This window comes from Sphaeramia orbicularis, chromosome 24, assembly GCF_902148855.1.
Source record: "Sphaeramia orbicularis chromosome 24, fSphaOr1.1, whole genome shotgun sequence".
In the NCBI taxonomy this organism is placed as follows: Eukaryota; Metazoa; Chordata; class Actinopteri; order Kurtiformes; family Apogonidae; genus Sphaeramia; species Sphaeramia orbicularis.
The window spans coordinates 9,235,914-9,247,724 of NC_043979.1; the positions used below are offsets into that span (position 1 = coordinate 9,235,914).

An 11,811-nucleotide genomic window follows, 5' to 3' on the forward strand; every position below is an offset into this window, starting at 1 on the left:
TTGCTATACGGAATAGGATACAACTTTTTTGTTAGTTTGTTTCTGACAAGAAAACATAATGACTAAATCATACATGTGCCAAACACCTACTGTAATTAACAGTTGTTGGTGGTCCAGCGGCTGCTGTGACCACGATTGTTGAATCTTTAAAGAATTTTAGCCAGTGTTGTGGTCTTAGTATATTTACCACAACTCTTTTCATTGAAGTTATAACAGAAGACCAAAATGTATGAATTAACCCAGAAGTTCTCAACCTGTTTTGAACAAATGCCTCCTCACCTCCTCATGAGCCTCCTGTCACCCCCCCCCCCACCCAAAACCTGTTTGTGTTCATGTTCAAATGAACAGAGTTTGTTGTTGATATACAGTAGATACATTGTGATGAATAACAGTGATTTAAGTCCCCCATTTCTGCCTGACTTCTCAGCTTCCTCAGTCAAAACGCTCCCCAATGTTGTCCCAGTGACCCCTGGGGGGGTGGTACCATCCCCGTTGAGAAACACTACATTAAACTAAATGTGAAGGGGAAAATCTTCTAAGTGCTATAATTAACATGTGATTAACATCCAACCTATCAACTCAAATCTGGCTCAATCATAGTTATAACATGGTGAAATAATGATCTGGTGGATGTTTGTCAGGTGAATTTGTAAAAAGGTACTTACTTGTAACAACCGTCGTGCTCATATATGTTGTGGCAATTGTTGAAACTGAAATATTTTGTTGTTAGTGTTGAACAAAAAAGTTATATCTTTTAAGTAAAAATATTTAACATCGAAAATGTTCAAATATCTATTAGGCAAGTGTTAATATGAAAAAAACTGGAAGGCACCTGCAGTGGATGGTGAAGATGTCGTTATTGTAGTGTTGACTGGTTCTGTGGCTGTAGATGTCAAATCTGTAAGGATAATTTCACAGTCAAATGTTACTGCTGACAAAACAAATGACAATCATAAAACCACCTTCAATATACTGTAGATATGGCAGAATAATAACACAGACACAAACCAAGCAAACAAATTTATCAGTAATAGCAAAAAATATTCTAATGAGGAAGCCAAAATAATTTTCATGTCATGCATTATTATGGACCACAAAACATATGATATTTATACCATATTCTCCTTTATTTATTTGAATAGTTTCACATTTTTAATGACTCACTTGTTTCTGGTGTTTAGTGATGGGAAGTTTGGCTTTTCTCAGAGTCAGCTCTTTTGGCTCCCCAACGGCTCTTAATTTAGTATCATTTGTGACCAAATGTTTAAGACTAATTCAGCTAATTATGAATGGTTTACGTGTTAATCAAAAAAGCTAGGATAGACTTTAAAATATTCCTCCTCACTTACAAAGGTTTTCATGGCCAGGCACCTACTTATCTGAAAGAGTTTTCAGTTCTCCACAATCTGTCTAGAGCACTACGCTCTCAACACTGAGGCTTACTGGTGGTCCCCAGAATCTCCTAAAGCAGGATGGGAGCTAGAGCCTTCAGCTATTAAACTCCTCCATTGTGGCGTGGGAGTCAGACACCCTCTCTCTAAGCCTACTCTTTATGAGTAGGCTAAAAACTTTCCTTTTTGATGAAGCTTATATTTAGGGTGGCTCAGGCTGCTCTTAATTTTGCTGCTATAGGCTTAGACTGCTGGAAGACTCACTAAGAATCTATTTGCTTCTCCTCCTGTTTGTCCTCCTCTCTCCTCCTCTTCTCTATTCATGCCCCAGCAAATACAAATATATGTGACTTCTTCCCAGGAGTCTCTTTGCTTTATCGCCTCACAGGTTTTCCTCGGATCATCTCTGGACCTGCTGCGGTGGTCCTGCTTCTCTCCTGCCTCCATCATCATTATCTATTTATCCATATAGTTGTGATACTGTTTATTATATAGTAACTGGGATGGCATAGGTCTCTATTGCTGACTACTCACAACTGCAGTAGTAGTATATTCACTGCTACTACTTGGAGAAGTAGTATTAGCAGTTAACTGATAACAGCTATGGGTATTTGTACTTATACTAGCAACAGCAGTTCTAGTTTTTAACAGATATATTTCAATTTGTTGTGCATCCATGTGTCTCCTCCCTCTCCCCCCTCCTTGGTGTCTGTGAATTAGCTTATCTGGTCTGGTCTTGACCAACTCTAAATGTAAAGTGTCATGAGATAACTTTTGTTATGATGATGTTATGATGTTTTGTGATGTGATATATATAAAAAAAATATTGACTGACTGATTGATTGACTGATTGGTTGATTGATTGATTTGATTGATATCTGACAACCATGACAAGATGACAAACTACACTTTAGACCAATTTTTTATATGTATTGATAAGATTAGTAAATCAACAGCTATTAAACATTTTAGATGAGCAGATGGTTTTGGTCAACAGCGGATGTTTGGGTTAAAAAGAGCATTTTCTGATTTAATGTTTGAATGAAAGTTAAAATACATAAATAGCCACAAACAATTTCTTTTAGAACTTACGTGTCATCACTGTTGGCATTAGGGTTGTTATGTTGTTCATAATGGTTGTAGCAACAGCTGTCGAATCTACAAAATATATAAAATAAAACAAATGAAATGAGGATGGATGACTTAAGAGTACATGTTCATATTTTTCTTAAAACAAAGAAAGACTTACTTGTGACTACTGTGAAAAAAGATGTTGGTGAAGTTGTAGTTATTGTAGTGTTGAGGAGTGTTGTAGCAACTGGTGTTGAATCTGCAAGTAACACCATGTTATTGTTGCCAAAAGAATGTACATTTCATTTCATGGTCATTTATGTCTGAATGATGAAAATGTTATGTGTGAATGAGAACTCACTGCAGGACAAATCTAGCTACGGGTACGAATAAAGTAACCTGAATCTGATTTATTTAGGCCCAGCGACCACCCCAGTAGTATCGTATCTCTTTTTAATAATCAGATGTTTTATAGTGTAGGACAAAAGTTGCTTTCATTAATGAAAAAAAAAATAGCTAATTTTGTTTTCATTCTTTTGTTACTCACCGGTTTCAGCTGCTGTTGGTATTGTGGTAACTGTAGTTGTATTCATATTTGTGGTGGCAACTGTAGTTAAATCTGGAAAAAATATGGTTATTTATGAATTTCATAAACATATACTTAGGGCATTGGTGACTTCAGATTTTTTCAGATCAACTTATTTGTCAATAAAGTCGAAGTTGGGTCGACTAGTTGTATGATGACGCCATGACACTGACAGCGGAGGAACAACACAGACACACAGCCGTTCAACAATGAGCAACTTGTACTAAAGTTCACTGTAACATTAGCAAAGTACAGTAAAGAGCAGAATAAAAAAACTTGTAAGACACAAGCATCAACAGTCCTTCTCAGACATTTTAATCAAACAAAACATGGGCTAATACTTTGAATTTTCTTTTAAATTTAAATGAACAACATAAAGACACACAGCATGTCAGAGAAAAGAACACTTCACATCCACGAACATCTTCATGAAATAAATGAACAGAATAATCCAAACACACTGGCTTTCCGTATTATTATTCAGTACTGGAGTATTGGTCATGCTTACATGTTTCACAGAACATTAGTTAGATCATAGTTTTTCTAGATCACAATCAGTTTAGTAATCCTACTCTGAGTCATCTTCTTCCTTCAGTCTTGGCCTTGCGCTAGTAATGCCCGAGTCGTTTTTTTTTTTTTTTCCCCAACTTGCTTTTGTAGAATTATTTGACCCACCCTGCAAATAAAATGACATTTTTTGGACCCGCACCTTGCGATCTATGTTTTCATGTCGAAAGATGAGAGTATCGACATGCACTGAATGAAGGCTCCCAGGCAATGGAAGGGAGAGAGAGAATAACAGAACTAGTCGACTCCTCCATAGTAACATCGACTTGTGCCACAGACGTTGACTCGTCAACAAACCAGCTTTGCTGTTAATGCCCTACTTTGCATAATTATTTTTAAGCACTTACTTATTGAAGTTATTGGTCTTGTGGCAACTGTTGTTGTGTTTATGATGGTTGTCGCAACTGATGTTGAATCTGAAAGAGTATAAGTCAGGAATGTTACTGAAAACTGAAACATAAAAAAACATCTTTAAAACTGAAATGAAAGAATAACATGTTTTTTTCCCCTTTTTTTTAAAACAGTAGATCTTTTTAAACATACGCGTTGCAGTTTATCGTCATATGTTTTTGCATTAAATTGGGTTGGGTTAAGGTTAGTGTCCTGCCAATACACATATTATTAGACTGTATTTAAAAGGTGATATCTTTCATTTTCTGTATTTAACATGAATGAAACACCACCTAAACTACATCAGTTCACACAAGGTTCAGATATGACCCTGCCTACATTAAATAAAGCTTGATATTACAAAAACGCAATGTTACGCATTTATATATGTTTCAGGCATTTACTTGTAATAGTTGGTTGTGTTGCAGTTGTTGTAAAGTTCATGGACGCTGTAATACAGGTGTTGAAAGCGAGTAAATTCTAAATTTAACATGAATACCTGACAAAACAGAAGAAATATTAACCATGGGAAATATTGGCAAAACAAGGTTATCATGTTTATGTGTCCCATAGCAATAAATGTAATGTTTTATGCTATTATTTGTTTTATGCTACACTACATTTTTACTTAACAAGCATGTTACTTAACCTCTACCCTTTTATAACAATGGGTTATGCAATAAGTACAACTGCACTGTATTTTTGTAGGGTTAATACATGTATAGTAACCTACTTTTATTTTTGACAACTCTTTTTTAGTCTTTAATTCCATGTTGCTAGTGTTATAAAGATTAACATCTGTTAAACAGTGGTTGAATGTAAATGTGCTGAATGTATTGTAGACTGTAGTGTTGCATCTGTGAAAAACATCTACACAAAACAATGCTTTTTTCCAAAAAGAAGTGAACTTTACACACTTGTTATAGCTGCCACTGATGTCGGTGCACTTGTTGTTGTGTTCAGGACTGTTGTCGCATCTGTTGTAGTTTAGAATAAGTTATATACGGTGGTTCTCAGAACAACTGACAGATCTGAAAATATTGACCTTTTTTGTCTCTAAAACATGAGTTCATTTCATAATGTTCATGAAGTATGCAGATGGTTGCTCTTTGGACAATAAATATCAGATGAAATAAGTCCTATTGTTAGTTTGGTTTTTTTTATCTACTTTTAGCTTTAATGTTTAACCATAATATTCTATTTTTAATGAGCAAGATAGCCCTTGTATATTCAACAGAGTCACACAGCTATGTCTCACCATCACCATTAATTTAACCATGATCGTACATTACAATGACTGTTTTTAATTCAGTTTTTAAAAATACAGATGAAACCTCTTAAACATACCAGGTTTTCTAATAATTTTGGCTATCACTGTATGCCTTCTCTCAAAGCCAAGAGGAGATGTAAAATTTTGGTTATCTCTCAGATCATTTGCAATATGCAGATATACTGACACTGCAAAAAAAATACTGAAAGCGTAGCATACTACAGCTTTAAGTCTGTCACACCCTGATTTAATCAAGTACTTATTTCTAAATACATACTAGTAACTTCAGTTGTTGGTAAAGTTGTAGGTTTTATAGTGTTGAGGACTGTCGTAGCATTAGGTGTTGTGTCTGGAGGAACAGAAAATAACAATAGTTATTTCCAATTATTTTCAGACTCCTCTCTAAAGGGAAGAAAGGAAGTTCTAACACTTACTTCTTACGTCCATCGTTGATGTTGGAGCAGCTGTGGTTGTAATTAGAACTGTTGTAGCATCTGGTGTAAAATTCAAAATAAATTTATAGTAAATGAAATTAAATGAAATTATATCATAAGAAGTAGGAAAGAAATTATCAATACACCAAAAAAAAAACTGAACTATACACATACACACACATATATATTACATTACATTATGTTATTTAAAAAAAATCAATAATAAGAATAATAAGCAAATTATTTACATCTTTAAAAGTATGATCAAAAAATAGAATTTTCATTGAAAATAAGTGTTGTCAAGTAAAACTCTTACTTGTTAGAGTGTCTGCTGATGTTGGTGCAGCCGTAGTAATGTTTAGATCCGTTGTAGTGTCTGGAAAGTTATAAATATCTGAGTCATATTTAGATTGACCAGCATACAGGGTGGGGAAGCAAAATTCACAATGAACATTTAGTTGTTTTTTCTCAGCAGGCACTACGTCAATTGTTTTGAAACCAAACATATACTGATGTCATAATCATACCTAACACTATTATCCATACCTTTTCAGAAACTTTTGCCCATATGAGTGCTGAATGCATTCGTCACACCAAAGGAGATTTCAAAAATAGTTGGAGTGTCCATAAAGACTGTTTTTTATGTAAAGAAGAGAATGACTATGAGCAAAACTATTACGAGAAAGTCTGGAAGATACTATTAAAGAAGAATGGGAGACGTTGTCACCCGAATATTTGAGGAACACTTGCGCAAGTTTCAGGAAGCATGTGAAGGAAGTTATTGAGAAAGGAGGACACATAGAATAAAAACATTTTCAATTATGTAAATTTTCTTGTGGCAAATAAATTCTCATGACTTTCAATAAACTAATTGGTCATACACTGTCTTTCAATCCCTGCCTCAAAATATTGTAAATTTTGCTTCCCCACCTTGTAAATGTGGTAGAATACCTCTTATTTGTCATTAAGTCTTTCACACACTGTGTTTTATGTTGCCCTTAAAACTAAACACTTACTGGTAACTTCAGTTGTTGGTATAGTTGTGGGTGTTGTTGTGTTCATGCCTGTCGTAGCATTAAATGTTGTGCCTGTTAGGGACATTCAAACAAAATTGGAGTAATAAAATTCAATTTGTTAGACAAAATTAGTTCTAAATAAACATAAGAAGTCTGATATGCTTATCAGCTTAGCATAGTTGTTGGTGTTATAGTATTATTAGTAGTAATATCCAGGAGTGTTGTAGCATCTGGAAGTACACAAAAACGATCACTTCTCTGCATTCACACACAGCACAGGGAGATTTCACAGTTACCCAACCCTTATTTACTCACTCATAACTTCAGTAGATGGTATAGTTGTGGATGTTGTTGTGTTCATCTCTGTAGTAGCTTGCGGTGTTGTGTCTGTTAGGAACATTTACACAAAGGAATAACTCATTCCAAATTTCTTCCTTAAAGTTATAACATTGTCATAATTTGTGTAAATCACTCACTTGTTACTGATGTTGGTGCAGCTGTAGTCATGTTTAGATATGCTGTAACATCTGCAAATGAACATTTTACTGATATTTATCATGTGTCAACTATAGATTGAGCCTGTAACAAATCCCTCATGTTCACAGACAGCACAGGGTCTTTTAACTGATGTTATATCACACACCTTGGGCCAAATTCACAAACAATGTATTATACCTGCTAATAGCGCTTGCCTTTGCACTAATAATCTGCCCCGCTTTAAGGACCCATTCACAAAGACTTTGTGCTCATGATATGATGACATTTTGCACAAACATGCCTAAAGATTTGTACCGAAGTTTCTGGTGTTTCAGGCATTCCTCAAAATTTCAATGCACACATACTGAAAAAAATGAGGAAAAAAATCTAGAAATTGCATGTTTTTAATCAGCAGAGTTCTCCACAATCACAAACCAAACTTCATACATTTTGATTCTTTTGATTGGGTTTTTTTGACACTGAAATATCCGTTAAAATAGACCACATCCTTTCATGTGACTGTTGGGGGGGGTTTGAAAAGAGTTCCATTAATATCTTAAATCAGGGGTCTCAAACATGTGGCCTGGGGGCCAAATGTGGCCCACCAAAGGTTCCAGTCTGGCCCGTGGGATGAATTTGCAAAGTGCAAAAATTCCAATCAAGGCTGTCAAACTCATTTTAGTTCAGGTTCCACATATAGACCAAAATAAGCTCAAGTTAAATAATAGCATAATAACCTACAAAAAAAAATGACTCCTTATTTTCTTCTTGCTTTGATTTGAGAAAAATAATATTACATTATGCCTACAAATAATACAAACTTCAAATTTTTTCTTTGTTTTAGTGCAAAAAATAACATTAAATTATTCTAACATTAAATTATTCACTTTTTGGGGGGGATAGTTTATAAAAGTAAGCATTTTCATAATTTAATAGGGGGGTTTCTTTGCACTAAGAGACAAAAATTTGGAGTTGTCATTATTTATAGGTTATTGTGCTATTATTTTACTGGTCCGGCCCACTTGAGATCAAATTGGGCTGAATGTGGCCCCTGAAAGAAGATGAGTTTGAGACCCCTGTCTTAAATCAATGTTATGTGTCTGATTGTGTCCGGGATTTGCAGAAACATCAAAAATAATACCTGTTTGTCCTCAATAATTCCCTTAAGATTTCACCTTCACAATCATTAGATATGTATTCAGTATAATTGCAATGTCTGATGGAATGAACTAGATTGCTTTTGCAACAAGGGTGTTTCCATTATAAAGGGGCCACTTTTGTGCCAAATGTGTCAATATCTGCATTCCTGCAAAAGGCACAGATGCACCAGGGTACTTTCCTTGGCATTGCAGTTTTTTTGTGAATTCCCCTTTTGCAAGAGCTTTTTGTCTCAAATGCAGTGGTTTGCTGCTGCTGTTTCAGATCCTTTTATGGATGCAGCCCATTGTCTGCTGCTCATATTTACTTACTTGTGACTTCTGTAGATGGTATTATTGTAGGTGTTGTGAAATTCATTTTGTTGTAGCATTTGGCGTTATGTTTGTTAAGAACAAATAAAACTTTCCTAATTACTGTCATAAAAGATACACTGATTAAACATTGTCTTAATTAACCTTACTTACTTGTCACATTAGTCACTGATGGTGCCGCTGTAGTAGTGCTCAGATATGTTGTAGCATCTGGGGGAAAAAAGTCCCAACATTCATCATCCTTTAACAACTTGCTATTGTTGGTGTAATTACACATCCTTTGTTTCTAGATACATACTGTTAAATTCAGTTGTTGGTATTGTTGTAGCATTTATTTCAGTTGTAGCATTGAGTGTTGTATCTGTTAAGAATATTTACACCAAGTAATAATATGAAAATTATTTACATCTTTAATGTATGTTGTAAGACTAAAAGACTTGGAGCCTAACCACTTACTTGTTACAGTCACTGAGGTTGGTGTTATCGTAGTATTCAGGACTGTTGTAGTGTCTGGAAATACATATTTTAGAAATGTGTCATATCTAGACTGGCCATCTAATTGTAAATCTATAAATTTATCTTAAATCATGATAAATGATAAATGATCATGATATAATAACCATAAAAAAGTATTCTTTGTTACTATATACATACTTGTAACTTCCATTGTTGGTATCGTTGTGGGTGTTGTAATGTTCATTTCTGTTGTAGCATTAGGTGTTGTATCTGTTAGGATCAATAAAACAGCATGTTCATGAGACACATATGCTACACTGTGTAAAGAACACAATTCGGGATACAGTGCATGTTATGTCTAATAGATTCATTCATTCATTCATTTTCTGAACCCGCTTTATCCTCACTAGGGTCACGGGGGTCGCTTGGAGCCTATCCCAGCTACATAGGGGCGAAGGCGGGGTACACCCTGGACAAGTCGCCAGTTCATCGCAGGGCTGACATACAGAGACAAACAATCACTCTCACAGTCACACCTATGGGCAATTTAGATTAACCAATTAATCTATTAGTGCATGTGCATGGTGGGAGGAAGCCGGAGTACCCGGAGAGAACCCACGCAGACACGGGGAGAACATGCAAACTCCACACAGAAAGGTCCCACCCCCGTCAACTGGTGTTGGAATCGAACCCACAATCTTCTTGCTGTGAGGCACGAGTGCTAACCACTGCACCACCGTGTCGCCTGTCTAACAGATTTCATGTAAAAATAAACAAACAAATAAATAGAACATTGGCATGGTAATTGAATCATTTACTTGTCACGTCTGTAGGTGATGTTGGTGCTGGTGTAGTAGAGTTCAAAACTGTGGTAGCACTTGATGTTGTGTCTGTAAAAAAAGAATGAAACGAGAAATTGCAAAATTGCAGATTGCAACCAGCTGAAAAGTCAACATTACTGTTATCAAATACAAGTGTACGTGTTAACATGTATCATGTATCTAAAATTACTTGGTGATAATGCATAAGTGTCATTTAGCAGCACTTTTGGTGTTTTCAGCAAATTAATGGTAGGTCTTCCCAATCTCTTGCCAAAGCAAATAGAATGAGCTCTGACTCCAAAAACAATAGATTCTTACAGCCAAAATGATGTTCACAACTTTTACACAAAGTAATGATTTTGTGCATTTTGTACATAAATACTGAATATCTTATCTAAAAAAAAAAAAATGCCTAAACTGGAGCTGAAATACTTACCTGTCACATTTGTCATTGATGGTGTTGCAGTTGTAGTACGGTTTACATCTGTTGTAGCATCTGTATATAAAAAATGGTACAAATATTTCTCTTGAAAATTTCACAGCAAAATCTGTGGGGGTTGTAGTGTTTTTCTGTTGTTGCATTAGGTGGTCTGTATGATGAACACATGGTACATGTACAAGCTACTTGAAACAACTAGTTTTGTGATAAAAATATTAAATAAAAACATAATATAGAAAAAGATACTAACTATAAGTTTTAAGCACTTACTCGTCATAGCTGTCAGTGATGTAGGTGCAGCTGTAGTGTTAAGGACTGTTGTAGCATTAGGTGTTGTATCTGTAAAGAACATTTTAAAAAGAATAGATATTTGAATGATAAATATTTGTGGAAGAAAATGAATAAAGATATAAAGTCATGAAAGATACAAGTGATTTTCATACTAGTTTGTGGAGTTGGTGTTGGGCAAATAACCACATCTGTGGAAGAAAAAAAGAAATTTGTAAAATTATGAATTGCATATAGTTTTATTGAATCTGATGCATGTAAGTCAGCTAATAGAGGACTTCAGTTCTTACCTGACACAGGCTGGCAGTAAACACCATCTGGGGGAAGAGCATTGATGCAGCCACAAGCGTTGTCCGTAAAATTGTCACATTTTCCAAACATGGAGCACATATGACAAGACCACTGATATCGTTCCTCACATCTGCACTGGTATATAGAACCATTTGGGGAACAAACTATGGAGAAAATATTTTAAAAATAAAATAAATCAGAAGCATGGACACGAAATGGCATTGAATCATTTCAGTTGCTTTTTAGTTTGCTCATTACTCATTTACTCTGTCTAAATCAAGAGGTAACCTCTGGGGTTGAAAAGTAAAGCCAACATGGAAGTGCTACAACCTGCAGTTCTTCAATTGGCCACTACAGGCACTAGAGGCTTTTAAAATGCCCAGCTTTACGACAGAAATAAACATTGTTATAGCTTCATATGAAAATGAGCTCTCTGTAGCTAATATACAGGGAGTGAATTTTTACATATGTTAAATTACTTTAATGCTTAAAAGTATGAATGATTAAGGACATGGCAATTGTGAATGAACAAATGTTTACTTGTGCTTAATTACAAAACCTCCTCTGTTATTATAGTAAACGAGCTTCACTGAACCCAGAAACTCTGGGACTGAAAAGTGAAACTAAAATGTGCAGTAACTTGAATGTCCACTGGGGTCTGTGTTAAGAAGCCATTTAATCCCCATCAAACTCCATGTTAAACACCCAGACACTGTGAAAATTATGACTGATGATATTGAGGGTTGCATACTAATAAATTAACACACAAAACACTCTTTCTTTTTTAGTCATGCTAGAAACTATGGACTGTACCAGTAATAACTGAAGTAATTATAAATGCAGAT

At 35.1% G+C, this 11,811-nt stretch overlaps 1 protein-coding gene across 7 annotated transcripts in view; it reads right to left on the minus strand.

The window, feature by feature from the left end:
• The window catches only part of LOC115415612 (uncharacterized threonine-rich GPI-anchored glycoprotein PJ4664.02-like), a 59,864-nt gene that overhangs the window by 13,663 nt on the left and 34,390 nt on the right, over window positions 1-11,811 (minus strand). For 4 of the 7 annotated variants that reach the window (XM_030129249.1, XM_030129248.1, XM_030129243.1 and 1 more), the window contains 22 exons: window positions 10,966-11,130; window positions 10,831-10,866; window positions 10,658-10,726; window positions 10,385-10,444; window positions 9,946-10,017; window positions 9,326-9,397; window positions 9,128-9,181; window positions 8,970-9,032; window positions 8,825-8,881; window positions 7,202-7,252; window positions 7,041-7,112; window positions 6,726-6,797; window positions 6,026-6,085; window positions 5,710-5,769; window positions 5,553-5,624; window positions 4,923-4,982; window positions 3,963-4,031; window positions 3,010-3,081; window positions 2,641-2,721; window positions 2,484-2,549; window positions 833-898; window positions 666-710 (listed from right to left, as the gene is read on the minus strand). In XM_030129249.1, the coding sequence (XP_029985109.1) occupies window positions 666-710; window positions 833-898; window positions 2,484-2,549; window positions 2,641-2,721; window positions 3,010-3,081; window positions 3,963-4,031; window positions 4,923-4,982; window positions 5,553-5,624; window positions 5,710-5,769; window positions 6,026-6,085; window positions 6,726-6,797; window positions 7,041-7,112; window positions 7,202-7,252; window positions 8,825-8,881; window positions 8,970-9,032; window positions 9,128-9,181; window positions 9,326-9,397; window positions 9,946-10,017; window positions 10,385-10,444; window positions 10,658-10,726; window positions 10,831-10,866; window positions 10,966-11,130 (1,494 nt within the window). The remainder of the gene's footprint in view (window positions 1-665; window positions 711-832; window positions 899-2,483; window positions 2,550-2,640; window positions 2,722-3,009; window positions 3,082-3,962; window positions 4,032-4,922; window positions 4,983-5,552; window positions 5,625-5,709; window positions 5,770-6,025; window positions 6,086-6,725; window positions 6,798-7,040; window positions 7,113-7,201; window positions 7,253-8,824; window positions 8,882-8,969; window positions 9,033-9,127; window positions 9,182-9,325; window positions 9,398-9,945; window positions 10,018-10,384; window positions 10,445-10,657; window positions 10,727-10,830; window positions 10,867-10,965; window positions 11,131-11,811) is intronic. The other 3 variants (XM_030129246.1, XM_030129245.1, XM_030129247.1) reach the window with 3 other exon arrangements.